Raw genomic sequence first — 27,682 nt, 5'->3', positions numbered from 1 at the left:
TTTGTTTGTTTGTTTGTTTGTTTTTAGAGAGAGGGGAAGGGAGAGTGAAATAGAGGGAAGAGAAACATCCATGTGTGGTTGCCTCTCACGTGCCCCCCACCGGGGACCTGGCCTGCAACCCAGGCATGTGCCCTGACTGGGAATTGAACTGGCAACCCTTTCATTCACAGACCAGCACTCAATCCACTGAGCCACACCAGGTAGGGCAGTTTTTATAGTTCTTAATGGTTTAAAAAAGTCAAAAGACTAATACTTCATGACATGTGAAAATCCTCTGAAGTTCTAATTTTGACATCCATAAAGTGCTTTATTGGAATCCAGACATATAAGTTCATTTACATATTGTCTGAAGCCACTTTGCACAACAGTGGAGAATTTAAAGTTGCAACAGAAACTGGTGCCCCACAAAGCCAGAAATATTTACCACCTGCTCCTTTACAAAAAAGGCTTGTCAACCTCTGGGCTACATCATCTTCCTTGTGTTACTGGAACTCAAGGGGCTCACAGTTTGGGGGTGCTTTATTCAAGGAGACATGGTTGTGGCAGGCAGACTGTTTCATTTACTTGCACCAAGGAAAGCAGCAGGCTATTCAAATCCGAAGCTCTGTTTCCCCAAAAGACCTTAGCCATTGTTTATATATACTATTTGGTTAATTATACATTTTCTTTTTCCTTTGCAGTTGGCTACATTTATCTCATTGGGTTCCTGTCAAGTTCATCCTGTTCCCAGCTGGTCTACAAAATACTGTGCTACATGTTAACATTTAGCAAGAGTAACATTTAGTGCCCTGGCTGAGCAGCTCAGTTGGTTAGCATGTTGGCCAGGCCCCAGTTGGGGCATGTTTCTCTCCCTCTCTTTCTTCCTCCCTTCCCTTCTCTCTAAAAGTAAAAAACAAACAAACAAAAACGGAATCAACCAGTGTGGCTCAGTTGGTTGGGCGTGGTTCTGTTAAGTGAAAGGTCACCAGTTCAGTTCCCAGTCAGAGCACAGGCCTGGCCTGTGAGGGTTCTGTCCCCCAAAAGGGAGCCTACAAGAGGCAACAGATGGATGTTTCTCTCTTACATCAATGTTTCTCTCGTTCTCTTTCTCCCTCCCTTCCCCTCTCTCTAAAAATAAATAAAATCTTTAAAAAAGAAAGAAAGAAAGAAAGAAATGAAGCCCTGACTGGTGTTGCTCAGTGGGTTGGGGCGTCATCCAGAAAAGCAAGGATCGCCCATTCCATTCCTGGTCAGGGCACATGCCTGGGTTGCAGGCCAGGTCCTAGGTTGGGGGCATGTGAGAGGCAACTGACTGATGTTTCTCCGATACATGGATGTTTCTCTCCTTCTCTATCTCCCTTCCTTTTCCTCCCTCTAAAAATAAATAAAATCTTTAAAAATTTTTTAATGATAACATTTAGTAATATTTAGAACTCCCAGACCCTGAGACCCTTATCCTCTCTAACAGTTGGGGCATCTGGACCAAGTATTCCAAGACACAGGTGGTGGGAGGCAAGGTAAGGCTTATCCTGCATTCTGCCACAACCTGTGGGTCAGGGCAAATCAGGGAGAAGGAAACTAGTTTCCATCTCCTGATGGGAGGGGGCTACAAGATACTGTGGCAGTGATTTTCCACTTTGCATACCGAGGGACCTTAAGGTGGGCTGTCTGGACAGAATTCATCTTTATTTTCATTAACTTCTCACTGTAACTTAGCATGTCCTCTTATGTCCTGTCAAAGCAGGCATAGGCCGGTCTTGTGACTCTTTCACCCGTGAAAATCGAAGGCAATTCATATCACATCCTGGTCACGGCAGACGTTTCCAAATACCACTGTGCTCACCTCGACTTGGAAACTGTGGTACTTAGCAGAGCCCTCGTGAACTGGGATCACTTAATGTGTTCATGAAAAAGCAGGGATTTTTAAATCACATAATAAAAAGTTTTTGCACCTGTGTCTCAGTCTGATGGGTTTCCTTTGCAATCCTATGCAGATTTTTTAATGCATTTGCAACCGTCTCTGAAGAAGGGGCCCACAGGAAGCTGCCAGCTGCCCTGGGAGGCTCTGCAGAATTAGGTCAGCATCGGGCTGTGCTTTAGGCAGATTAGTAAGGCCCTAAACTGACCTCCTAAAGATTCCTAATCGTGGTGCAGCAGCCAGCCAGCAAGCCCAGGGCCACATTAGGTCCCTCCACCTCTTCCCCAGCCCCTAGCCAGGGCTGCCATGGCCTCCCTGTTCTCTGGTCGAGTCCTGATCCGAAACAACAGTGACCAGGACGAGCTGGATACGGAGGCAGAGCTCAGCCGCAGGCTGGACAACCGACTGGTGCTGCTATTCTTCGGTGCTGGGTCATGCCCCCAGTGCCAGGCCTTTGCACCTGTCCTGAGGGACTTCTTCATTCAGCTCACGGATGAGTTCTACGTGCTGCGGGCAGCCCAGCTGGCCCTGGTGTATGTGTCTCAGGACACCACGGAGGAACAACAGGATCTGTTTCTCAGGGATATGCCCAAGAAGTGGCTCTTCCTGCCCTTTGAGGATGACCTGAGGAGGTGAGGTGGGAGGGGAGGTCAGGGAGGATTTCCTGGAGGAGGGGCTCTTGCTGCTGAGAGTGAAGTATCAGTTTATGGACACATCTGGTCCATCTGGAGTTGAGCAGCCCCTATATGCCAGTCCACATACTGAGAACTGAGGAGAACATAGGGGAGTGCATGTGCCTGTTTGTGTCCATCCAGCCCCCAGGGAGCTTAAAACCTAAGAGGGGGACAGACATGAAACAAAGATGCAAATATACAATAGTAAACTGCAGTACTGTTCTGGAGGACCAAGGGGGGTGCCATGCAGAGATGTAAAAGGGGAAACTTGCTGAGATTTGGGGGCCCAGGAGGTGCTCATCGGAGGAAATGGCTTTTTTAAAATGTTTTATTTCTTTTTAGAGAGAGGGGAAGGGAGGGAGAAAGAGGAGAGAAACGCTGATACATTGATGTGTGAGAGATACATCAATTGGGACCTAGCCTGCAACCCAGGGATGTGCCCTGACTGGGAATCAAACCAGCGGCCTTTGGGTTCCCAGACCAACATTCAAACTACCGAGCCACACCAGCCAGGGTGAAGGAAATGACTTTAAAGAGAGACCCCTAAGGATTGGGAATGGGAGGATGAAGCATGAGGAAAGAGGAGAGTTTCTAGGCAGAGGGTATGGCACAGCACAAAGGATAGAAGGACAACCAATTTTGGGAACTGTAAGTAATTCCAGGTGTGCGAGGTCAGCAGGTGCCATGTCAGCAGGTCCCAAATGCCACCTTAATGAATGCGGACGTGATCCCCAGCATAGCTGGCAGCTGTGGAGGGTGCTGGAGCTGAGAGGTGGTTGGAATCAAGTTTTACAAGGAGCAGCCCAAAAAACGGTGTTTTAGTTTGTGGCTATTTTAGAACTTCTCCCTTTTCTGCAGTAAGCCTTTCATTCTTTTTAAACCCCAACTTTTTATTATGAAAAACTTCAAAGATATCAAAGTTGGAAGAAGCACACAAGGAAATCCATGGCCATTGTTAACATTTTGCCCTGTTTTCTTTATCTGCACGTGTGAGGGGTTTGTCTTGAACTGTCTGAAAGTGAGTTGCAGGCTTCACAACATTTTTCTGACTTCATTTATTTTGCTACACAATGGCAGCTGGTCATGGAGACCTTCATTCCCACCCAGGATTATCAAAGCCTGGACACTGGCTCCTCCCCCACACTGCCCTCTGCAGCTGAGGGAGTTCTGTGCCCAGAACTGGCAACATTGCCCTCCGAAGGCAGAGATGCCAGGGCACCATTCTCTCAGCAACACACTCACCCAGCTGGTATCTGAAGAAAGTGACCCAGTACCCGCCTTCCACCCGCACCTACCCACAGGACTGCCAGATAAAATAAAGGATGTCCAGTAGAATACAAATTTCACACAAACTATGAATAATGTTTTAGTATGAGTTTGCCCCACACATTACATGGGGCATATTTATACTAAAATGTATTTGTTTATATGAGATTCAAATTTAACTGGATGTCCTGTTTTGTTTTGTTTTTTTGATGTCCTGTATTTTTATCTGCTGAGCTTGGAAACCCACTCCAGTGGGGTTTTGCAAGCATCATGTGCTCTCTGTGTGACAAAGGGCCACCCAGGAACAAGTGGGTGGAAATGAAGAACCGTGGGTGGTTGGCCCAGTCCGGCAGCTCCCTTTACTCTGTGATGACTGTGAGGGATTCTGGCCTAGACAGGGAGCTTGGTCCTGGGTCTCCTGGGGCTTCTCACTGGCTCCCTCCTCATACTGTGAAGAACATTTAAACTCTCCTCCGCTGCGCCCCCAGGGGGGCCTTTGGGATCAAATCAGCACACCAGTCTCTCCCACCTCAGAGCCTTAGCGTCGGCCAGGCCCTCTGCCTGAGACACCCTTCCCCCGTTTGCCCCTCCTCCTCCTGCAGATCTCAGGTCAAAGGTCACCTTCTCAGCGAGGCCCTCCCTAACCACCAGCCCCTTACCCAGATTTCCTGATGGCATTCTCAACATTCATTCATTCATCCCACACATTTCCAGAGCGCCTGCTCTGTGTCCAACACTGTTTCAGACACTGGGAACACTAATGAATGAAAACAAAAATGCATGCCCTCGTGATTCTATTGCGGTAGAAATGGGAGAAATAAACTATGTAACGTGTTGGATGATGAGAGGCACCAGACAGCAGAGGGAGAGGGAGGTGTTGCTTTCTGAGGTTGGGCCTCCATGGACAGAGGTCTGGGGAGAGTGCCTGGGTAGAGGGCGCAGACCTGTGTAAAGGCCCTGAGACGGGAGCGAGTCCGGTGTGGCCCAGGCAGCCCCGGTGCCTGGGTTTCGCCATCGCCCAGCCCCCGGTAAGTACTAGATAAAGGGATGTGGGGCTCCCCTGCTCGGAGTCACTGGCCGGCCTGCCTGCCCCGCAGGGACCTCGGACGCCAGTTCTCCGTAGAGCGGCTCCCGGCCGTCGTCGTGCTCAAGCCGAGCGGGGACGTGCTCACGCTCGACGGGGCCGACGAGATCCGGCGCCTGGGCCCCGCCTGCTTCGCCAACTGGCAGGAGGCGGCCGAGGTGCTGGACCGCAGCTTCCTGCAGCCCGAGGACCTGGACGACCCAGCGCCGCGCAGCCTCACCGAGCCGCTGCGCCGCCGCAAGTACCGCGTGGAACGCGCGGCGCGGGGCGCACCAGGCCGGGGTGGAGGGGTGGAGCCCCGGGCGGAGGTCGAAGCGGCAGGCGGGGCAGGGGAACTGTTCTGACCCCGGGTGGGAGAGAACAGCTGGACTGGGGGGGGCGGGTCTATGGTTGCGCCCTTTCCCACTTGGTGGCCGGCCGGGGCGGGGGCCATTCTGAGCCCCACAAGACGGAGGGCTGGCAGGCGCAAGTGAATCAAAGATGAGCCCCCCACCCCGGGGTTGCAGGGGAGGGGCAGCGAGGGGACCGACCACTCGGAGTTCCCGCCAGAGCGAGGAGGCGGGTGGGGCGGGGCAGTGGAAGAGCTGTTTCGAGTTTCCCCGGATGCGGGAAACGGCGAACGGCCAGGAGTGGGAAGGGTCTGAGGCCCAACCCCTGGATGGGACGGGGTTTTGATGAAACTCCTGGGAGAACAGGGGCGGGAACTGGAGAAATCTGTTCTAACCCCCCAGGCCTCGCCCCGCAGGTGAAGGGTGGGGCCTAGGGTGCAGCAGGGGTCCCTCAGTGAGATGCCCTCACCCAATAGGGGGCGGACCCAGGGCCTGCCCTGGTCCTCCAGGCGCGCGTCTGAGCCTTCTGGCCAGGGCCTCCAGAAATATTTTTAAGACCTGGGTGAGGTGGAATGGTAACTGGTTCCAAACTGGGAAAATGCAAATAAAATCGAATAACCGTGCTGTGAATGATCAGCCCCTCTTACAATAAAGAGCTTTCCATACATTTCATGCACAAGATTACAACGATCCTTCAGAGTTTATACGGGATGTGTTTCAAAACTTAGAGCCGTGGATGCTGGGGTCAAGGACCGCCACCCAAGGCCAGGAATTGCCTCATCCCTGGTGAATCCTGTGTATTCCCGAAGAGGTGGCAGAATAGAGAGATCAAAAATCAAAACTCCAAACAACGAATGCATGAATAAGTGGATTAGCAAATGATGTTCCTCTTCCTCTCTCTCTTTCTCTAAAATCGATTAAGACAAAACAAAATAAAACAAAACAAAACGAACTCCAGCCTTGGAACCACTTCCTGGCTGTGTGACGGAGGACAGTCACCTCCCCTTTCTAAGCCTCCTTTTCTTTCTTCTGGGAAGTGACTCTAAGGCCAGGTGCTCTCTGGCGGGGCAGCCCAGAAGCCTGAGCCGGAGCTGTCTCCGCGCCAGGAACCTCTTCCCTTTGCCTCTGGCGCCGCCTAAAGGCGGGATGGTGAGGCGTGGTCTAGGGAGCGGAGCCAACCAGGGGTGTGCCACCTTTTGGTTCTCTGGGCCACACACTAAACACACAAACACTAATTAAAACTGATGCAGAAAAAAAAAGGTTTTAAGTAAATTTACTATTTTGTATTGGGCCGCATTCATCGCTGTCCTGGCCACATGCCGCAGGTCGGACCCCACTACACCGATCTCTGGAAGAGGTGAGGAGATGCTGCTCCAGGCCTGATGCCTGGCTGGCCAGCGCCTCATTTGATGCTCACCCCCAATCCCCAGTCTCCAGGTGGGGGCATTGAGAATCAGTCAGTAATACCACCTGACTCAGGTTCCAGCCAGTTTTTAATTTGTGGACCTCAGTAAGCCCACCTGTGCATTAGACCCTGCGTGATAATGGCTCTTCAGTAATACCTAACAAGTTGTTGGGAAGAAAAAGTTTTAAAATATCCTCCCTGGGTAAACCGCAGGACATGTGACCCATTAATATCTTTACTATTATTCCCACCACACGCAGTGGCCAGCCTTCCCCACCTGGGCAGTGAGACAGGGGCTGTGTGATGTGGACAAATCACTGACCCTCCCTGAGTCTCATCCTTCTCAGTAAACAGGAGTTGTGACCCCCCATCCCCACCTCTACCTGTCCTGGCTGTGGTGAGGAAGGCACAGCTGGCACCTGGCCAAGCAGACGAAATCTCCCCGAGTGTCACTCATGGAGTGTCTCCACCTGCAGGGTTAACTTTCCAAATTGAAGCCAGACACACCAACTAGAAAGTCACCCCCACACAAAGGGAAGGGCAGAGTCTTGGCATCTGTGAACATCCCTCCCCCCAGTCCCTAATAAACAATGGTGAAATCTAAGACAGTGTGGTACTTGTCTCTTTACTTGTCTGGTTGAGCTTGTGTTTCTACTTCGCCACCAGGCCATGAGCCCCAGAAGGGCAAGCTGAGACTGCCTTAGTTACCACTGGGTCTCCAGAGCCTAGAACCAGTACCATGTGGGCTTCCCCTCAATGTCTGTCAGGTGAATAGTGTAACTATCTTACATCTGTGTCTCTCCAACACCAGGAACAGAGCTGGGGCTTTGTTCCAAATGAGTCACTGAGCCGCAGCCACCTCAATTTGGGATGTTTTCTTACCTTTGCTAATGAAAGAGGCTGGGTGTGTTGGGCTGAAGCCTAGTAGATGAATGAATGAATGAATGAATGAACTGATTTTTGTTACAAGCGAGGAAGCCCAGGGAAGCTAGGGGGCTTGCCTAAAGTCACACAGCAAAGGAGGAGGCCACTTGGAGCTGTAGGGTCACCCCTTAGTTTCCCCCAAGGTCATTTTATCTATAAGACACTAGGCTGAGGGCTCAGGACCCTTACACTCTTCCCAGAAGATCCCCAAAATCAGAAAAGAAACCTGGAAATTCAAAACTAGTGTGTCTCTAAAACTGTATAGAGAAATAAATAAATAAATAAATAAATAAATTGTAGAGAGCAATGCATCAGAGCCATGCCACTGGGTTCAAATACCACCCTGCCCGTGTTAAGCTGTGTGACCTAGGGAGTCAGTACACCTCTCTGTGCCTACGCTTCCTCACCTGCAAAGCCCAGGTGCTGACTATGCCGTCTTTCAGGCCCGAATGCACTAAGGCGAGGCCCTGCTTGCAGGCCAGGCTGACTCATTCATGCTATTCTGGATCTGTCAGGTATGTGTTACCTGTGAAACCATTTCTGGATATGATATTTCACACTTTGCAAGAATTCCAGAGCAGGAGTACCAGGCCATTCATTCATTCATGGGTGCAGCAAGCATTTATTGAGGGTTTGTGGTGTGCCAGGTGCAGTCTGAGACACTAAGAAAACACATTGGTGGACACCTGGGCAGACATCCCGCTGTCCTGCTGCACTGCCCCAACAGGAGGTCACCGACATTGGGGAACTAACTGCAGGATGCAAAGTGCTTGGGGAAACAAGACAAACAATCAGATTCAAAAATAAGCAAAGAATATGAACAGACATCTCTCAAAAAAAGATACCTAAATGGCCAACAAGCCCATGAAGAGATGCTCACCATTAGAAGCCTCCAGGGGAATGCAAATCAAACTGCTGTGAGCTACCACCTCACAGCAAGAGGATGACCATGATCAAAAAACAAAATAACAAGCATTGGCAGGGAAATGAAGGAAATTGGAGCGCCTGTGCACTGCTAGTGGGAATGTAAAATCGCGCAGCCACTGTGGAAGGCAGTCTGCCAGCTCCTCAGCGAGTTAAATATAGAGTGAGTCTCACCCAGCCACTCCACTCCTGGTACATACCAAAAATAGATGAAAACGGGGGCTCAAATCACTGTTCACATTTGTTCATAGCAGCACGGGTCACAATCGCCAAAAGGTGATAACAACCCAAGTGTCCTTCAGAGGGTGAATGTGTAAGTACCGTGTGGTCCATCCATACAATGAAGCAGTGTCAGCTGTAAAAATGAATGAAGCACTGACACAAGCTACAACGTGGATGAACCTCAAAACCTCTGCTGAGTGAAGGAAGCCAGACGGAAAAGGCCATGTTGGGGGTGATTCCATTGATATGAAACGCCCGGAACAAGCAATAAATGCAGAGAGAAAGCAGACTAGTGGCTGCCAGGAGCTGGGGGACAAGATGGAGAGTGTATGCTTGTGGGGATGGGGTCTTCTTTTGGGGTGATGAGAATATTCTGGAACAAGATAGAGGTGATGGGCCCTGGCTGGTGTGGCTCAGTTGATTGAGTGCTGGCCTGTGAACCAAGAGTTCACCAGTTTGATTCCCAGTCAGGCCGCATGCCTGGGCTGCAGACCAGGTCCCCAGTGGGGGGTGGGTGAGAGGCAACCCATAGATGTGTCTCTCACATCAGTGTTTCTCTTCCTCTCTTCCTCCCTCCCTTCCCTGTTCTCTAAAAGTAAATAAATAAGATCAAAATTCCCTACTTTGCCCCATGTGGTTTGTGTAACCAACCTAAATACTTTACAGTTACAGATTTATCTTATAGGAAAATGATAAGCATGGAGCAAAAAAATAATAACAACCCTATTTCAAGTTAGCCTCCTTGTCTTTATACCAATTGGCTCAAAAAAAAAGAGGGTTGATGCTTGCACCATATGCTGTTGAATTGTTTGCTTTACAAAGGGGAATTTTATGTCAGGTAAATTTCACCTCCATTTAAAAAATTTTTTTAAGTAGCAAAATTAGTGCAGTGCCCTGGCTGGTGTGGCTCAGTGGATTGAGCACCTGGGATGCAAAGCAAAGGATTGCTGTTCCAGTCCCAGTCAGGACGCATGCCTGGGTTGTGGGCCAGGTCCCCAGTAGGGGGCGTGCGAGAGGCAACCACACATTGATGTTTCTCTGCCGTTCTTTCTCCCTCCCTTCTCCTCTCTCTAAAAATAAATAAATGAAATATTTTTTTTTAAAAAAGAAGAAGTGCCGTGGTTGGAACTAAACCTAGTAGCAAAGGGCTGGGGCGCCCGTTGGAGGGGAGGATCCAGGAGGGCCAGGCCAAGGAGGAGACCCTTTTGCAAAGCCTTGAAAGAAAGTGAGCAAACAGGAAATCACAAATAATTGCTGCTAGAGATCCGCAGGTAGAGACTAAGTATCAAGGTGAATTATTTAAAAATTTGTTAAAGTTTCTTTAAAAAACAGAAACAATAAAACAGGTGCTCAGGCCGGTGCACGCGGCGGGGGAGGGGGCGGTACTTAATGAGTTTAGGGACCTTTAGGGGTCCCTGGGTGGGACCATAGCGCCCTTTGCCCCTCCTGGGGCCGCCCCGCCCTTCTTGGCCCGGCCCCTCGCCGGCCCTTCCCCACCAGCACCTGAGGCCGGGAGGGGGCGCCCGCAGGGTCCTCGGAGGGAGGAGGAAAGAGCGTCCGAAGTTTACGCGGAGCTTCTGTGTCCGGATTGCGACGAGTACCCCGAAGCCCCTGAAGCCCCTCCAACTTTCAGACACCTCTGCGACCCCGCCCCCTCCTGGATCCCCGCTACTCCCAGCTCCACTGCCCGGGAAAACCTCTGACTCCTCGACTGCCCCCAGGCTCGCAGGACCCCGGCCATGGCCCGCTCATACGGCGGCCGGGTGCTGGTCGCAATGTGCCTGCTGGGCGTCGCGGCGGCTGTCTTGGCGGTGCTGGGCGCGCAACTGCTGTTCCAGCTGCAGGCGGGCCGCGCGGAGCTGCGGGGGCTGCGCGCGGATGGGCTGGGTCCGGAGCTGGGCGAGGGCCCGGGGCTGCCTGAGGACGCAGCCGGGGCGCTGCTGCCGCTGGCCGCCGCGCTCGCCGCGCTCACCTTGGTGCTGGGCCTCACCTGCCTGCTGCTTGCTGCGCTCTGCGGCCACCTGGGTGCGGAGCTGGCCAGGGGGCCCGGCCCCGGCAGGTAGGAGGACTGGCCCCTCCACCCGGCCCCGGGCTGGGCAAGCCCAAGAGAGCCACTGCCACTCTGGGCCTCAGGTTGGGGGAGAGTTTCCCTCCCTTACCCCATTCCTTTATCATCTCTCCCTGCCTCCTGCCTTTTTTCCATTCCCGCCTCCCTTCCTCCATTCTATATTAGTTGAAAGTTTACAGCAGCTGCCAACTACTGCTGCGAACCCCCAACCACCCATTTTACATATGTGGCAACTGAGGGGTAGATAGGGCCCAGGGTCAGCTAGCTCTAGTGTTGAAAGTGCTTGTCGTTTAGGGAACATTAAGCCCTAAGTGCAGGAAGACCAGAGAGGAGGCCACTTCCATTGTACCGGTGGGAGATGAGTGATGATGGCGGCTTTCAGAGACTGCCCACTGCAGACTCACAGAGCCTGGTGCTGGTCTCAAAAGTAGGTCCGCAGTGCCAGCTTTTGGGAGTTTGTTCCTATCACCATTGGTAGCAAGTTAACTTCAGTTTCTTCATCTCCCAAATAAACTCTTGGTTTGTAAAGTAATGGAAGTTAGGTGGCTAACAAGTGCAGGTAGATAATAGCTGCTTTGTGAGTGAGTGTTCAGTGTTTGAATGGATGATGTATACGGATGGGTTATGGAGGAAGGGGGTGGGTGATGGATGGATGGGTGGTGAGTGAGGGATGGACGAATGGACAGACAGATGGTTCGGTGGATCCATGGATGGTGAATGGGAGATGCAGGGTGGATGGACGGATGGGTTAGGGTTAGGGTTGGTGGGTGATGGATGGTGGATGGATGATGAATGGCATGGATTAATGGATGGATGGACTCATAAGGCATGGTTACATGAGCGGATAGCCAGGTGGTTGAATAATCAATGGGGATGAACAGACAGTAAATGGTAGTGAATATTCACTTGGAAGGATGGACAGATGGATGGATGGATCCTCACACAGATCTCGTTTCCCCCAAAGCCGGCCATCCCTCCCTCCCCGGCCTTCCCCAACCAGCTCCACCTCCTGAGCCCTTTCTTCCTGCCGCCCTCCCTCCCTCCCAGGTCTGACAGTTATTTCTACGAAGGCCGCCTTTTCAGACATATCACCCTTGGCCTCTTCTGCTGTGGGGTCTCCGTCTACTTAGCAGGTGCGTACTGGGGGATAGGACATGGGGTGTAGGGTCTTGAGTTGGGGTGGCCAGGGGTAATGGTCCCATAACTGGGGTCTACTTCGGAGCCACCCTGCCTGTGTTTGGCTCTTGGTTCTGATACTTTCTCGCTCTGGGACCTTGAGAAAATTCTTCTGTGCCTCAGTTTCCTCATCAGTACAATTGGATGATAGCAATTCATTAGTTTAGGGAATTGCTAAGGGGATTTTGAGTTAATCTCGGTAAAGCCTGAAGATAGCATCTGGCTCCAGTGGGGGCAGGGGGATTTGTAAATGGTCCTTGTCTTCAGAACACTTCTGATTCGTCAGTGTTCTACGTTTGGTTTGAACAAAATTTTCTGTGTCCTTGGTGATTTCTGGAGATAGTGTTTCAGAGGTTGCAAAAATTGTTTTAGTTACAAATAATCAGAACTTCCAGCTCAAGAATGACTTAAAGGCTGGTGGGGGGCGGGGGAGCATGCTTTATAAACCAGAAATGCAATTTTAAATCCCCAACCAAGAAGCTGAGTAAAAATAATCAGCTGGGCGCCCAAGGACACACCGCCCTCTCTTCTCTTCCCTGACTTGTAGTAACTTTTCTTAGATCAATGTTTTCTCACCCACACCTGCTGGTAAAGGCATAAAATCATCAAGCTTCTTTAAAGAGATTCCTGACATCTTATATTTTGTTGCAATGTTGAAAAATATGTTGACGGTCTGCAGACTCCATGCGGAGTTACACACAGACCTGCTGTTCTACTGGGAAAAAATATTCAGCTGAATGAAAAACGGGATTTGCCATCAAATCCCCAGGGGATTTTTTTTCTTGGTCCCACAATAGGGAAACAGAAGTTTACAAGATATATTTAAAACATGTATTTATGAGATGTGAGCTTAGGGCTCATTGTGGGAATTTGTATATAAAGTACAGGGAACTCTGAGTAATTTTTGACTTAATAAAATGCTCCAGATGTGGGGTTGGGTTTTTTTTTTTTTAAGTGGATGGGGTGACTCCTGTATCTGAAAAGATCAGGCTTTGTTGGTCTTGGATGTGACTGAATCCAGGTGGTCAAATGAGGCCATTGGAAATGCCTCTTGCTTCACCTCTTCACCTGCTGCCCCTGAGAAAGATGCCTGTATCCCTAAGTGCTTTTGACAAAATGCCTACAGCCTCCAGTCTTTTCATGAGCCAACAAAAATGTTGGAGACTTAGAGAATCCAGTATCCTCATTCTAAAATTCTAGAAGACTCACAAAGGGGAAAAAAGGTAACTATGTCAGTTTCATTAGGCATTAAATTAAGAATTCATTCAGCTCCCATTTAGATTCTTTTTGAGGTTAGGTGAACTCACTTGGCAAGAATTCCCCAGCATGTCCAGCCAATCTTGTTGCTAACCACAGACAAAAGAATAATTATAAAGACCTTTTCAGAAATGTTTAGAGTGGTGCCCTCTTTCTTTCTCTCGAGCACACTTGGGCCTTCCCCTCTCTCCTTCCCCAGGCACATTCGCTCTGCGTTTTTGTGGTTTTTTTATTCATTTATTTTTTAGAGAGAGGGGTAGGGAGGGAGAAGGAAAGGGAGAGAAACATCAATCAGTTGCCTCTAACTTGCACCCCAACTGGGGACCTGGCCTCCTACCCAGGCATGTGCCCTGACCGGGAATTGAACTGTCAACTTATTGGTCACAGGCCAGCACTCAATAATACACTGAGCTACACCAGCCAGGGCTCTGGCTTTCTTTTTTCTAAGCTCTAAGTTCCCTTGTTTTGTCTCTAACTTATTTCCTGAACCCACACAGCCCAGCTGGCTCACCTTTTCTAACTCTGACTTTCTATATAAATTTTCTCTTATAATTTGAAAAAAAATGTTTACAGCAAAAATTCCTTGGCCTCACTTTAATATGCCATATAGGATGCAATATGATATCTTCAAAAGCAAAAGTGAAGAGCCAGAGAAGTCACAGAAACACCCCACAAAGTGCCAAGAAGTCCTCTATCAGCCCTGGGCTTCTCTCTTACAAGTTTCCCCGAGGGGGGGGCGGGGGGGGGGGGGCGCTGCAGTAAGAAATTTCTGGGTCCTCCTGACCCAAGAGAAAGTCTTATTACTGACTCTAATTGGCTGAGCTTGGGGTCACGTGAAAGTCTTGCACCAATCACTGAAACTAGAGAAGCAATGTTCTGATTGGTCAAGCCCAGGACTAAACACCTCACTGATGCCATAGGGGTGGGTCAGAGTTCCTAGACCAGCCCCTCTGGGTTAAGGGGAGACACTGGACTGGCAGTTCTCAATGGGGGCTGATTCTACATCCCGGGGAATATTTGGCAATACCTGGAGACATTTTTGGTTGTCACAACAGGGTGGGAGGAGGTAGACCCTGGTAAATGTCCTACAGTGCATGGAATAGTCCTCACAATAAAGAATCGTGCCAACGGATGCTGGACAGGGTGACAGGGAGCCACTACAGGTCCTCAAGGTTGGGTCACCAACTGCCTTGTTCAGACCAGCAAACAGGGGAGTAGCAGCTCTGATTCCCTCAAGGCCAGTCACAGGGATTCGGGAAGTCTGGCATGAGTTGAGAGAGGACCAGATGAGTTCATCCATGTGTCTACCCTGTTGGTCAGTTTTGAGTGACTGCCCCTCTCTTCAGAAAGCAAATATTTGCTCTCCATGGCTCAGAGAGCAAATATTTATTGACTGAATAAATGGAAACATTTCCTTTCCCAGCACTGTCCATCTACGTCCTGCTGCTCTTCGAGATCGAGGCAGGAGCAGCAGCCGCCTCCATCCTCGGCTTGGGTGCCCTGGCCTTGGTGGCCATGCTGACCCACACTCTGCTCCGGGCCGCCCGGGCCACCCGCCGTGGCCTCCATGAGTTGTCCCCACCGCATTTTGAAGACGACCCTGTCCGCTCTGCTGAAGTCTCCAAGGCCAGACCCGGGGCTCCACCCCAGCAGGGTACCCACCATCAAACTCCCTACTCATTCTGCCCAGAACCTGGGGACCCCCTCAGACCCTCAGTCACTGCCTCAGCACCTGCAGCTGTGGGTGGGGGCTGGGAGAGCAGCCTGCCTGTATCCCGCATGCACCGGACACTGTTGGCTGGTGGAGGACACTGGGAAGGGGTCACCCATGAGATGCGCAGCATGCTGGGCCACAAGCCAGGGGGTTCGGGGAAAGACTCCACACTGGTATGAAATCAGGGATCAGGGATAGAGAGCTGGTGTCAGGCAGCAGAAAGAGCACTCTGTAGAGATATATCCAGGATCAGCCACAGTAGCAGTACAACTTGATTTATCTTTCAGTTCACAGCATCCCTGGCTTTTGTCCTCAAGTTTGCCTCATGGCACAATACAGCTTCCAGGCTCCAGCCTCATGTTCTTACTCAGAAAGATAGAAGCCAAGGCTGGCTCAGCATCTTTTGGAAGTCTTCCTGGGAGGCCTTGGGTCCTTTCTGCTTATACCTCACTGACCAGAACAGTCACATGGCCACATCTTACTACAGGGGAGGCTGAGAAATGTAGCTGAGTAGAGAGATGAGGTTCTGTGATAGGAAGGAAGCCAGGGTGGGGCTTAGGCAGTGGCTCTCTAAATGTCCTCATCCATTTTACAGATGAGGAAACCGAGGCCCAGAGAGGGGCAGTGACTCACCAGGGGTCCCCCGGCCAGTACTGAGCATCAGCCAGGATTCGAACCTGGGTCCTGTAACCCCAATGCTGCTGACAGTGCAAGTCTCTGCAACTCCTTCCGGTCTGTGAGCCTTTGAAACCTCTGTGTGCAGAGCTCAGAGCAGCCCAGGTCTACAACACCCCTAAAGGACTGCGCCCAGCTCCTGGCTGTGGGTCTGTGGCGGAGGGCTTTACCATTCTGTGTCTCAGTTTCCTTGTCTGTAAAATGGGGCCAGAATCAGTCCCTCTGCCTAGGGCTCCCATGAGACTCTGTACAATCCATTCCAGAGGTCTGAGCACAGTAGGTCATCTGTGTGTGTCAGCCTGTGATGCTCTCAGTCGAGGCACTCGGTCGTTGGGAAAGATGGGTTGATGGCCAGTTTCTGGGACTCTGACATGGAACTGACAGTGCCTGGAATGGATGACTCGGAGCCCTAGGAGTCTCCAGAGGCCCTGGCTCCACTCCCGTCTTCTCTTCCAGGACCAGGAAGTAAACTCTGACCCTCACTGTCTCCACGTCACTTGAGCCACACCCGAATGTGCTTTGTGGCCAAGCCCAGGTTTGGGGTAAGGGGCAGAGTGGCAACAGTGAAGGTGGGGAGGTGGGAATGAGAGATGGGATTTGCCCCTTGTAGACCCTCCTGGGAACCATCTCCCACAAATCTTCGTGCATGTAAGTTTCACTGGGTGTGGGGACAGCCTCGTACCTGGCCCCTACCCCAAATGTATGGATGTCCCCAGAAGTCTTCCAGCCTGACCCTTCCTGAGTCACATGGGGACTCTAGGGCCCAAGGAGCAGAGGAGGCTCAACCACAGCAAAGGAAGCTCCTCAGGACCCTTCCCAATGGGCAGAGAAGGGACAACACCCGGCAGGGAGGCCTTGTTCTCAAGCCGGACCCCAGGAAGAGACCCCACTGATCACAGGCCTGGGTGTCCCACCAGCCTTGGCTGTTTCCCTGGGTTCCCAGGAAGCTGCAGACTTCCTCCTCACCAGTGGAATGTGGCCAAGTGAGCATCCACGGGGCACCTGATAACGGGTGCCAGTGAGCACGCACTCTCAGCACACGTGATGACTATCAACAAAGAGGATAAAATAAGCATAAGTGTCACGTCTTTATTGCATGCTGGATATTGGAGGCAGGGGCCAGGTGCTTTCCTGTCTCCAGTTATTCTTCAGGACAACCCCACTTGTGGATGGGGAAACTGAGGCCCAAGAGGTGAGGCCACATAGTAGCAATGGCTAGAACCCCATCACATAGGGATCCGGGACAGAGTAGGTGCCTGAGGAATACTGGAGACCCCAGTTTCTGAGAACCCCCTGTAACAGGGCAGGCCTTGGGGATGCAGGATGGAGAGAAGAAAGAGGGAAGGAAGGACCCGGCTGGCTGCCAGCGCGGGGGCGAGGGGTCTCCTGGACTGGTCAGGGGAACTAGAGGCTGGACCCCTCGGCTTCATCCCCAGGGCCAGGATTGGGTGGGAGTACAAAATGTAAGGAGGCCTGAAAGAATTGAAAACAGGTGTTCAAACAAAGCCTTCAATGTGCATGCTCACAGCAGCACTGGTTGCAATCACCAAAACTGTCCCATGAGCTGATAGGATGGATGAAGTGTGGAACGGAGATTGCTCAGCCATGAAAAGTGATGAAGCGCTGACACAGGCTACAACGTGGATGAACCTTGGAGACATCACACTGAGCAAAGAGCCAGACACAAGAGGCCGCATACTTGTGATTCTAGGTGACACGTCCAGAGCAGGCAACTCCACAGAGACAGAAAGCAGACTGGTGGCTGCTAGGGGCTGGGGGAGTGACTGCTAATGGGGTTTCCCTTTGGGGTGATGAAATGTTCTAGAAGTATAAAGATTAAGTCACTGCTCAGGGTCACCAGTTGGCAGTGGAGCTGTGACCATGTCTCCCCAGAAACATCCCTCTCGGTACCCAGGTTCCTGCGATGCCTGGCTCTCAGCACCCAGGGCGAGCCCAAGGCAGGAAAAGTGAGGCTTTGCTCCCTCTGTACCGGAAATTATGTCAGCTCAGCCTGGGGTGGTTTGGGTTGAGGTGGCCCTGGGCCCTCTCGGATGCTGTGAAGTTCCAGGCCCCGCAGAGCTCAGATGGTGGGCATTTTGCAGCATCACATGACAACTGGCCCAGTTAGACCAGAGGCCAGCACAGGGGACCCAAGGGCCCCGGTCATACATGGTTGCCCTGGAAAGTGATCCAGGGCTGGTTTCAAGGTAGCTGAGAAGGTGACCAGGGCAAACAAACAGCCTTTGCTTTCCAACCAGATTGAATTCCCAGGCCGGCGCCAGAGCAGCCCAGGTGGGGCCTGGCAGGGGCTGGCAGAGTCCGGAGTGGGAGATGCGGGAGATATCTTAGCACCCGAGGCCTAGTTTTCTCAAGGCAGGGGAGTGCGTGGGGGAGGGGCACCCTTTGCATGGTCTTCTCCCCGCCTCCTCCAGGAGAGCAGTCTCCCCCATTAGACTCCCCGGGCAGGGCTCTGCCTTCTTCCTCAGACTACAGAGCTTCAGACCCCAAAACAATGCTTGGTCCCCACCTCAGACTCCAGAGCAGAAGTGTGCCTCCCCCAAAACCCCTAGAGTAGAATTTCGCCTCTCCTCAGACCACAGAGCAGGGAACCCCCTTCCCACAGACCCTCGTGCAGGGCAGTGCCCCCACCTTAGACTCCTGGGCCAGTGCCGCTGGACACAAGGCCATGACAGGTGGTTTGTTCCTTCAGGCCCCGTGGGGCCCACTTTGGCCAATGAGCTGTGAGCAAAACTTGAACAAGGTCGTTCCTAGCCAGGGCATTGAACGACGTAAGACTTTTCTGAGCCTGTCCCTGCTGTGAGGGCAAGAGGGTGGCTGCCTCTTCAGGGGGATTTCTGTACAACTCCAACCAGCAGAGTCTGCGGCCTCACTGCCACAGGGATGTTATGGATAAGAAATAAGCCCTCGCCTTTCTGAGCTACAGGGATATGGACGAGAGCAGACGAGAGAAGCACAGAGGTGGCAGAAAGCCAGCCTGGGGCAGTTAACTTCACACATGCAGTTGACCCTCATTATTTGCAGGTTCCTATTTGCTAAATCTCTTACCGGTTAAAATTTACTTGTGACCCAAAAATCCACATGCCCCTGGTGCTTATCTTATGGTCACCAGAGGACAGGCACGGAGCAGGGAGAAGTCTGAGTCCCAGGAGGCTCATGTCCCCAGCGGAGGTGGAACAAGGTGTCTGCCTTCTTGTTCCACGCCCGGACTGTAAACGAATCTTGCCACAGTCTGGGTTTCACATTTTTGTGCTTTTCCTTGGCATTTCGCTCTTTAAAAAAGGCCCCAAAGCTTAGTGCTGAGGTTCTGTCTGGTGCCCCTAAGCTCCAGAAGGCTGCCATGTGCCCTCCAGAGAAAACACCTGTCGGATAAGCTTTGTCCAGGTGTCAGTTAACCTGCTGTGGGGGTGAGGTCAATGCTGATAAAGCAGCAGTACATATACAACAAACAAGGCATCTTGAAACACACACAAAACAAGGTCATGTATCGGTCACTCGACAAAAACGTGACCAAAAACTCATAGAAACCCACCTGTCTCCCCAAGGAATCCAGTATTCCTTAATGCCATTTTTTGCCGCAACTTTGTGAAACAGAACTAGTGCAGATAATTAGGGTCGACCATTTGTACCCACAGCACAGTGGAGGGAGAGGGATGCATAGAACAGCTTTCTGGTTGAGAGCAGGCTCTGGGTTCTAATCCCAGCTGTGATCTTAGCAGTCTTCTGCCTCAGTTTCCCTACCTGTAAAGTGATGACCAAACAGGGGCTTCCCACCAGGCTGTGGGAGGGTTCAGTGAGATACCTTGTCTCAACTGCAGGGGACATGGTCCCTAGGATAAGCGGTAGCTGTTACTACTGTTACTGTTTTGCAAGGACAGGGGAGTAGGGCAGGGTCTTCTTTATGGTCTAGAATCCTGGGTCAGGCCCTCACTGAGCCTCAGTTTCCCACTCTGTGGAATGACGGTAGCAACAGCACAACCTTCCCTCCAAGATTACACCTGTCTTTTGGGTGCCTGGCTGCCCCGGCTTGAACAAGGCGAAGGCCACAAGCCACACCCAGGGCCAGGGTCAGGACTCCAGATGACAGACAGCACAGTGTTTATTGCCAAGGGGACGGCTGTGTGGCCTCCGGGCACCAGAGTTTTGACACAAATGACTTGAAGGCACTGGTTTCCACCTAGGCCCCACCCCTGCCCTACAGGGACTGGGGCAGGAGGCCCATCACCAAGCAGCCAGGTCAACCTCCTCCAGGGTGGCAGCTCCCCACGTGGCTGAGGGTCCAGAGTGCCCTGTGCTGCCAAGGTCCCCAACATGGGCTAGAGTGGTGAGCCACCAGTCCGGGGGGCGTGGGGCAGCGGTCTCTTCCCTGGAATGGTGAAGGGGCTACGACACGCTGGGGGGCAGACGTGCAGCGGCTGTCTTCTCCACCACGAAGCCGTAGTTGTACTGGGGGAGGGAGAGCACAAAGTGAGGGAGGGGCTGTGGAGGGAGCCATGAGAAACGGAGGACAGAGCCTGCAGCCCTGGAGAGGTGGGGTGTGGTTAGGGAAAACTGAGGTGGTCTGCTGGGGGGCCTGGTCCCAGCACCCCCCGCCCTTCCTACCTGCCCCATACCTACCTCCTCTTCAATGTCCGCCAGTGACTTGATGGTAAGATCAGCAAAGGCAGAAAAGGCCTGGTGGGTAGGGCAGGTCAATCTTGGGCCCCGGCCCCCACCTGAAACCCCCATTTCTTCATCTTCAAGGAGGGCCCCCCTCAACCTGCCTGAACATCCCCTCTCTTTTCCTGACACAGCCTCTAGCAACCAGCACCCAGCTGTCCTTCCTGACTCCCTACTCCAGAGAGAGGCCCTCCAGCCCCCACCCCTTTTTCTCCAGCCTCCCTCAACCCAGGAACGTGGCCTCAGGGCTGGGGGGCTGGGTGCATGGCTGATGGTCCCTGTGTTCCCGAGCTAGAAAGGCGAGGGGCAGGGATAGATGGCCCAGTCTTCCCTGGGGCAGACTCACCAGAGGGCCGCAGCCTTTGCCCTCAAATCGGGGGTGCAGTGTGAAGGGAACCCCATCCATGGCTGAGGAAAGCACAAGGTGGGGTGGTGGGTGGTGGAGGTAAGTAGCTGAGGAGCAGGGTGCTTGGGGCCTGGGTGCTGCCCACCCCACCCCAGAGGCACACCCAGCCCTCTCCCTTACCCCCCGCCCAGTCTTTACAGAATGGGATGGAGCCAGCTATGGTTCCAACCTTGGCCCCACCACTTCTGGGCTATATAAACCTTTGGCCAATCACACCCCACCCTCAGGCCTCAGTTTCCTACCCTGCACTCACCTGAGATGCCGTAGAGGTTGGAGGCCTCATAGATGGAGTCACTCCTCCGCAGAGTTGAGGCCCGTGAGCCCAGTCTTGACAAGGTCCCCTCCGGGAAGCGTCCCTTGCTGGTAGCAAAGGGCCAGCCCAGGTCAGGCCTGATACCCCATTACCACCCGCATCCCTAAGCCCAAGGACTCACCTGGGCTGGGCTGGTGGGTCCAGGGAGAGACCCTGCATGTCCCGGCTGAGACCTCGGGGCTTGGGCACTGGCCGAGGGGCCTTTGCCTTCTTGCACCAGATGGCAAAGCCACCCATGTCCCTAGATGGGGGGCAAAAGGGGGGAGGGAATTCTGACACAAGGTGCAGCAAGGGCTGAGAACAGCTGCCAGAAGAAAGGAGGAACCCCTGCCATTTGGGGAATTTTCCTTTCAGCATCTCAGCCTGCATCTGAAGCAACTGCCAAGTCCCATCACTGCACTGTGTTCTTCAGACATGCCAACTTATCCCTCAGGACGGCCCTACAAGACTAGTACAGCTATCCTCATTCTGACATGTGGAAATTGAGGCACAGAGGGGTGGCAGAAGAGACGGGAGGCCTCAGGGCCGTCCCTGATGGTCAAAAGCGTATGTATGGGAGTTGGAGGGCAAGGGAAGAGGCCAGAGGCTTGGGGGAAGCCCTACCCTACTCGAAGGTATCCAGGCACTGTCTTGGTCTTCCCACTCAGCCGGATGTCAAACACAGCTGTGTCCGCGGCCCCCAGGGGCACCAACTTCACACACATGCGTTTCTTCTTGGAAACAGAGGCCTCTGGGAGTGGGCGGAGCAGAGTGAGAAGAGGGAAAAGCAAGGAAGGGACCCAAAGATGGCTCCAAGATGATGGCTACCAGGGCACTATTTAAGGCAGGCTCCTGCACGGTGCTAGGGCAATGGTTAAAGCATGAATGATACGGCCACAGGAGGCAACTCCATGCAACCTTTAGGAGCCATTGAGGCGGGCTCATCCGTGTGCACCACAGTGAGGAGAGTAGCTGTGGAATCAGACAGAACTGAGTGCCTATGAGCCACACCTCACTCAACTGCCAAGCCTCCACCCCCAGCCTCCAACATCTGCTTTTGTAGGGTTCATGAGGCCTACAGATGGTTTTTTACGGTTTTACAGTTTCAAAGGGTTGTGGGAGCAAAACAGAATATGCCACAGACATTTGCCACAGACCTGACCTGCAAAGCCTAAAATATTTACTGTGTGGCCCTTTACAGAGAAAGTTTGCTAACTCCAGTATCAATAGATATACTCTGAGAATCAAATATAAGTGACAAGACACAGTGGGAGGTAGGGAGAGCCAGATGGTTAGAAAGCAGGGTGGTCAGGGCTGGAAGGGCAGCTCCCAGGCTATAAGAACCAAAACGGAGGGGTGGGGAGAGCCAAGTATTAGCTAAGAGGGGGTGGGACACGAATTGGAGTGTGCAAAAGCCTGGAAACAAAAAAAAAGAGAGAGAGAGAACTGCTCGTGGTTCAGAGCTTGGCTACGGTGTAAGAAGACGTGTAGCACTAATAGCAATAAAACAGGTCGCTGTTGTTTCTCTAGGCCAGAGACCGCCAATTGCACATTTCTACGCAGGGCAGGGCCTGTCATCCCGCCCTGAAACACGGCTCCGGCTCCGAGTCCTCAGCTAACCCTGTCAGTACACATTGCATCGAGGGGGTGGCCCAGGCTCAGAGATCTTGTGCCTGTCACCCCTCCATCTCTCTCCCTGATCCCCCCCCGCAGGGACGCGCACGCTCTCCCCACCCCCAGCTTCCGACGCGGGGCTCACTGGCGTCCAGGGGGTCGCAGACCGGGGAGAAGCCCGGCGGGAGGGGGCTCTTGTCCACCAGGACTTGGATATCGGTCACCACGTTCTCCTGCGGATTCTGGGGGTTGGGTGGGGAGAACACAGCAAGAGTCACCCAGGGGGCGGGGACGGAGCGCCTGGCCTGGCGTAGGACCCCGCGAGTGGACAGGAGTGGCGGATCCCAGGGTTCCCTGAGGTGGGCGCCCCTTACCTCCAGGCTGCCCAAGGTACTGAGGCACAGGAAGTAGCCAGATTTCTGCGCGAAACTCTTGCCGAAGCTGGCGGGCGCCCCCTCTACTGTGCAGGATATCTACGGTGGAACGTGGGTCAGCGCCTGGCTCCTGCCTTTCCGCAGACGCCAGTGACCCTGTTCAACCCTTGACCCCCAGTGCCGCTCACCGCACTGAACCCCCGTGGCGGGGGCGCCGAGGCCGAGGACCAGGCCAGGCCAGCCAGCGGCGCCCCGTCGGGCCCGGGATCCATCTTCGAAACCAAGCACCGAAGACGGTGGAATGCCTCAGGCTTCCAAGCTGCCGCTCGACGGGTGAGTTAAGGTAGGAGGCGGAACTACAACTCCCAGACAGCCGTCAGGGGCGTGGCTCATGAAGCGCCTTGTGCGCGTGCCCGGAGAGCCTCTGGCCAATCGCACGGGGACGCAGAGTCACAGCCCCCATGCGTCGTCCAGGTGCACCCTAGAGCTGAGACGTTTGCGGAAAACCGTCTGCCTTCCTTCTCACGCCCTCCAACTTCCGCTGGAAATGTTTCGGCTCAGCGCCAGCGGACTCGCTAGGTACAAGCCAGAACTACGTTCCCCAGAAGCCCTTGCGTCATCAGCATTTATAGAGACAGGGTCTGGGTGTCCAGGGAAATTTAAGGAAGAAATATGGGAAACCCACAATTCTAGTTCTGGGAAGTCACATCAAAGGAAAAATTAATGGGTTATGCAGCAATTAGTTTAATTAACGAGAAATACGGACCACCATAAGCCATGAAAACTTGAGGGCGTATTCAGAAATACAATTAGTTGTTTAAAATGAGATATAAACGCGTTTAACATGGAAACATGCTTTTTCACCTCCCGGGGAAAATATGGAAAATTAAGGAATATCATGTGATATAATATGATTTATTCTTCTATATTTCCGTTTTTTATATTATGGGTTGGCCCACTGCCTGTTTTTGTTTTTGTTTTTGTTTTTGTTTTGTTTGTTTGTTTGTATGACCTGTGAGGTAAGAATGGTTTTTATATTTACAAATGATTGGGATGGGAAATCAAAAGCATAGCCCTGGCCGGATTAGCTCTGTTGGTTAGAACGTTGTCCTGAAATGCCAAGGTTGTGGATTCCATCCCCCATCAGGTCACATACAAAAAACAACTAATGAACGCAATTAAATGGAACTACAAATCAATCTCTCTTTCTCCCTCTCTCCCCCATACCTCTCTCCCCGAAATCAATACTTTTAAAAAGAAAAAGAATATTTAGTGACATGTGAAAACTATATGAAATTCAAAAGTCAATGCCCATAGGAAACATCCTGGAAAAGATGACGCAAGAATGAGATACAGAAGTGAACAAACCATGGGTTCCCCTTGAAGTACCCCGTAGTCTCACTGCTTAGGAAAAACATTGGTCCCAAACCTCAGGAGCTTCCCAGCTGAAATCTGAAACTGGCCGCTGTACACAGAGGTAAAGTAGAGATGGATCCACTCCAGATTGTTAGGAGTCAGTCAGGGAACTTGGCCACTGTGAGATGAGTAGATCTCCACACTGCCTGCCAGGATCTTAAAAGTTTATATAGAAACCTGATCTGGGTTCAGTCATGTATACAATCTGGACGGTCTCAACAACACATTACTCTCTTAAGTTTGTGCATTTGTAAGCGAGCAGACAAGAGCCCATCCACGTTGCACCTTGGTGAATGACCAACAATTAATGGAGGAGGAGGTTTTTATTTACAGTTTTCCAATCTTAGAGGAGCTCAGAGCACTTACGCTCAGAGCCCTCCTTTCCCACAAGACCCAGCACTTCCCTTGCTCCCACTACACTACCAGCCAAAAGCCACAAAAGTTCCCCATCTCCTTATCTGAATTTCAACTGTCTGCGCCACCAGTAAAGCAGCAGCTCTCTCCTTCAGGATCTGGGGTGCGGTGTCACCAGCCCCCGGGTAATTGTCCAGGAAAGCATGTGCCGTGGTGCACCGGATCATGGTGAACTTCAGGAAAGATATGGGTCCTGAGAGTCCAGGTAGAGTCCGGGTTTGCAAGGCAACAGGTCAGTGTCTTGCAAGGGAGAGTCTTTGGAGTCAGCCGGAGCGGGCGCGAGGGCGGGATCAGAGCAGCAGCATGTCTCCTTCCTTACCGCACCCAGCTGCGTGGCTGGATCCTGACTACTGACTACACGCTTGCTTCCTTCTCCCTCTCACGTTGCTGCTACATTATTTCTCCTTCATGGCCCTTCTAGTCCCTTCTAAACCACATGGTCGAAAACCCCTCACGGCTGCCCACCCTTCGTTTAACGCCTGAACCAAAGCCTCCTGAGTGACCTTGTCTCCAACTCCTATAATGAGCTACATTTGCCAGTCTTCTGTATAGTTAACATTTGTTCTGCCGCCATCCCCAGTCAGGGCAAGTGTGACTCAGTGATCCAGGGGCCTCTGCCTCCCCTGGCTAGTATATCGTCCAAAAGCCATGCCCAACTTGCCCCAAGCTGGTAGCACAGCTATTAAACTAGTCTTTGTTATGAAAATAGCCCTAAGCCTATCATCCACATTCCCCTCCCTCCCAACCAAGGGCTATGGGGCCTTTCTCCAATATTCCTGGGGGCACCCCTTACCCTGTACCCCATTACACATTGAAGTGGCTCCTAGTGTGAAAAAAGTGGGCAGAGTGTACATCCCAAGGACAGGAGGGGTGGTGAGCCTCCCATTACCCTGTTCCACTTCAAAGGTCAACTGGCAATCACATCCTCTTGATGACTTCCTCCAACATTCCACCCTGTGTGACCATCTCTTAGAATCTCTGTGTTCCTCATTTTCTGCAGTGTGCCCTGAGTGGTCAGCAAGGGCTCACTTATCGGCCATGTTGCTGCACTGGGGGCAGATAACATAGCAACAATACAGGCACCTGCAAGAGAACACATAGATTAAGATAATGATTCCACCAATAAGTAGCAATTTCTTCCACTAAGAGCCTCATGATATGAACCACTGATTCATTAAGTCCTGTAGGCTGGGGATCAGATCATTCAGGGGCTTTTGTTCACTTGTGTCCTCATGTGATTTAATAAAAGTTATACATAAGCAGACTCATCAGATATGAACACACAATATTCTGCTCCCATAATGACACCGGTGCCTCCTTTGAGGCAGTAATAATGTTCAAGTCCATTCTATTTTGGAGGACAGCTTTTCTCGTTATGAGACAGGATAGTAAGAAGCTAGGAAAATTCCTAGGCAAGTGGAATGGGCAAACTGAGACAAGAAAATTAAACCTGGCTGGTGAGGCTCAGTATATTGAGCCTGGGCCTGCAAACCAAAGGGCCACCAGTTCAATTCCCAATCAGATCACATACCTGGGATGTGGGCCAGGTCCCCAGTGGGGGAAGCGCAAGAGGCAACCACACATTGATGTTTCTCTGCCTCTCTTTCTCCCTCCCTTCCACTCTGTCTAAAAATAAATAGATAAAATCTTTTAAAAAATAAACAAAACCAAACAGCTGAGCAATTCACAGCCAATTAAAGAATCTTATCTTCTCTAACCTTATCTTCCCTAACCAGAGGATACTAACCTCCCTGGCCATAAACCCTAATCTCTTGGGAAGAGAGGAAGAGGATTTCTAAAGCAAACAGAGATAACACTGGAACAAAGGAGCCAGCCTGGGAAGAGGCTGCCGACTTCTCTTTCAGCTCCTCCTCCCAGGAGAAACTGCACGTCTGCACTCCCCCTAGGTATTTTTCCCTCCCGAATTCCTACATTTTCCCTATATAAACTTGCTTCTGAAAGTTCAAGGGTAGGTGGATGTTAGGGGTTTTACCTGCCACCTTCTTAAACTGCTGGCCTTCGATAATAATAAAAGTGCATTTATAATCCAATCCTTGTCTCTGCTTTTTGGCTGAGCAGTGGGTGACAAGGTGGCAGGAGCCCCAGACTCAGTTGCCCTCCAGTTTCAGTTAGAGGCAGTTCAGTGCTCAGTAAAGACAAGCCTGGTCAGCTCTCATTTCAGGCTTGCTGGGCGTGTGCTTCCCTGTGTGCTGTGCTGTTTTCCGGGCGATGGAGGGAACAAAGATGGCAGCCAGATGATCACACTGTCCCTGCAACTGGACGGAGCTGAGACGGGTCTGCCCCGGAATGGAACAGTGGGATGTGCAGGTTCTTGACTCATGCAGGAAAAATTTCAAGACATGAGTCAAGTGAGAGAAATTTATTCAAGCTTAGGTCAGTGAGGCAAATGGAGAGACCTTAGAGACAGGATCGGGGGTAAGCCTGGGACCAGCTGCCACTGCCCACAGCTCCCCTGGTGGGAAGTGTCATCTCATCGGAAGCCTTGGAGCTCAGGATAAAGAAAGCAAAAGCATGCTCCCGAGGGATGGGGCGCAGGCATACACAAGCCTGTGAGAGGGAACAATCTAGCGCTAAGGGTTTTATCTATTTTTCTATAGGCAGAAATTTTAGGGGAGCTCCCATGGGAAGATCTCAACAGAATATTCGTTAGCTTTCCAGGTGTGTCCTTGAGCATGCTGGTGCCTCAAAACGGGCTTGGCCGGTTTCACCCCTATCTTGGACAAAAGGGTCAGGCCAGTTTCCCAGCTCACTGGACTACCCAAGACCCAGTTATCCCCACTGGCCTGGGGCCCTGAGGCACTCACCTGGAAGAACAAGAGACTGACACCTCCCCTATCCCCTCACAAACCCCCT

The 27,682-nt window shown here is 51.9% G+C and overlaps 3 protein-coding genes across 4 annotated transcripts; 2 read left to right on the top strand and 1 right to left on the bottom strand.

The window, feature by feature from the left end:
* Positions 1–2,106: 2,106 nt before the first annotated feature.
* Positions 2,107–6,141, top strand: NXNL1 (nucleoredoxin like 1). Its single transcript, XM_028521363.2, has 2 exons — positions 2,107–2,529; positions 4,935–6,141. Exons 1-2 carry the CDS (start codon positions 2,204–2,206, stop codon positions 5,263–5,265), a joined length of 657 nt encoding a protein of 218 aa, XP_028377164.1. The 5' UTR covers positions 2,107–2,203; the 3' UTR covers positions 5,266–6,141.
* Positions 6,142–10,067: 3,926 nt separating this feature from the next.
* TMEM221 (transmembrane protein 221) lies at positions 10,068–16,733 on the top strand. 2 transcript variants are annotated; one of them, XM_036032533.1, is made up of 4 exons: positions 10,071–10,784; positions 11,841–11,926; positions 14,650–14,880; positions 15,536–16,733. In XM_036032533.1, exons 1-4 carry the CDS (start codon positions 10,465–10,467, stop codon positions 15,595–15,597), a joined length of 699 nt encoding a protein of 232 aa, XP_035888426.1. In that variant the 5' UTR covers positions 10,071–10,464; the 3' UTR covers positions 15,598–16,733. The 2 variants fall into 2 exon arrangements, with proteins under 2 accessions (XP_028376748.1, XP_035888426.1); XM_028520947.2 differs by having other exon boundaries at positions 10,068–10,784; positions 14,650–16,733.
* Positions 16,734–19,708: 2,975 nt separating this feature from the next.
* MVB12A (multivesicular body subunit 12A) lies at positions 19,709–23,343 on the bottom strand. Its single transcript, XM_028519935.2, has 9 exons — positions 23,167–23,343; positions 22,979–23,077; positions 22,750–22,846; positions 21,615–21,741; positions 21,133–21,252; positions 20,952–21,058; positions 20,639–20,700; positions 20,251–20,307; positions 19,709–20,079 (listed from the first exon to the last, which is right to left on the bottom strand). Exons 1-9 carry the CDS (start codon positions 23,248–23,250, stop codon positions 20,017–20,019), a joined length of 816 nt encoding a protein of 271 aa, XP_028375736.1. The 5' UTR covers positions 23,251–23,343; the 3' UTR covers positions 19,709–20,016.
* Positions 23,344–27,682: the final 4,339 nt, after the last annotated feature.

The sequence above is a fragment of the Phyllostomus discolor genome, chromosome 8, assembly GCF_004126475.2.
Source record: "Phyllostomus discolor isolate MPI-MPIP mPhyDis1 chromosome 8, mPhyDis1.pri.v3, whole genome shotgun sequence".
Classification (NCBI taxonomy): Eukaryota; Metazoa; Chordata; class Mammalia; order Chiroptera; family Phyllostomidae; genus Phyllostomus; species Phyllostomus discolor.
The sequence above is the reverse complement of the archived record's forward strand: the minus strand, read 5'-3'. Positions and strand labels throughout refer to the sequence as shown.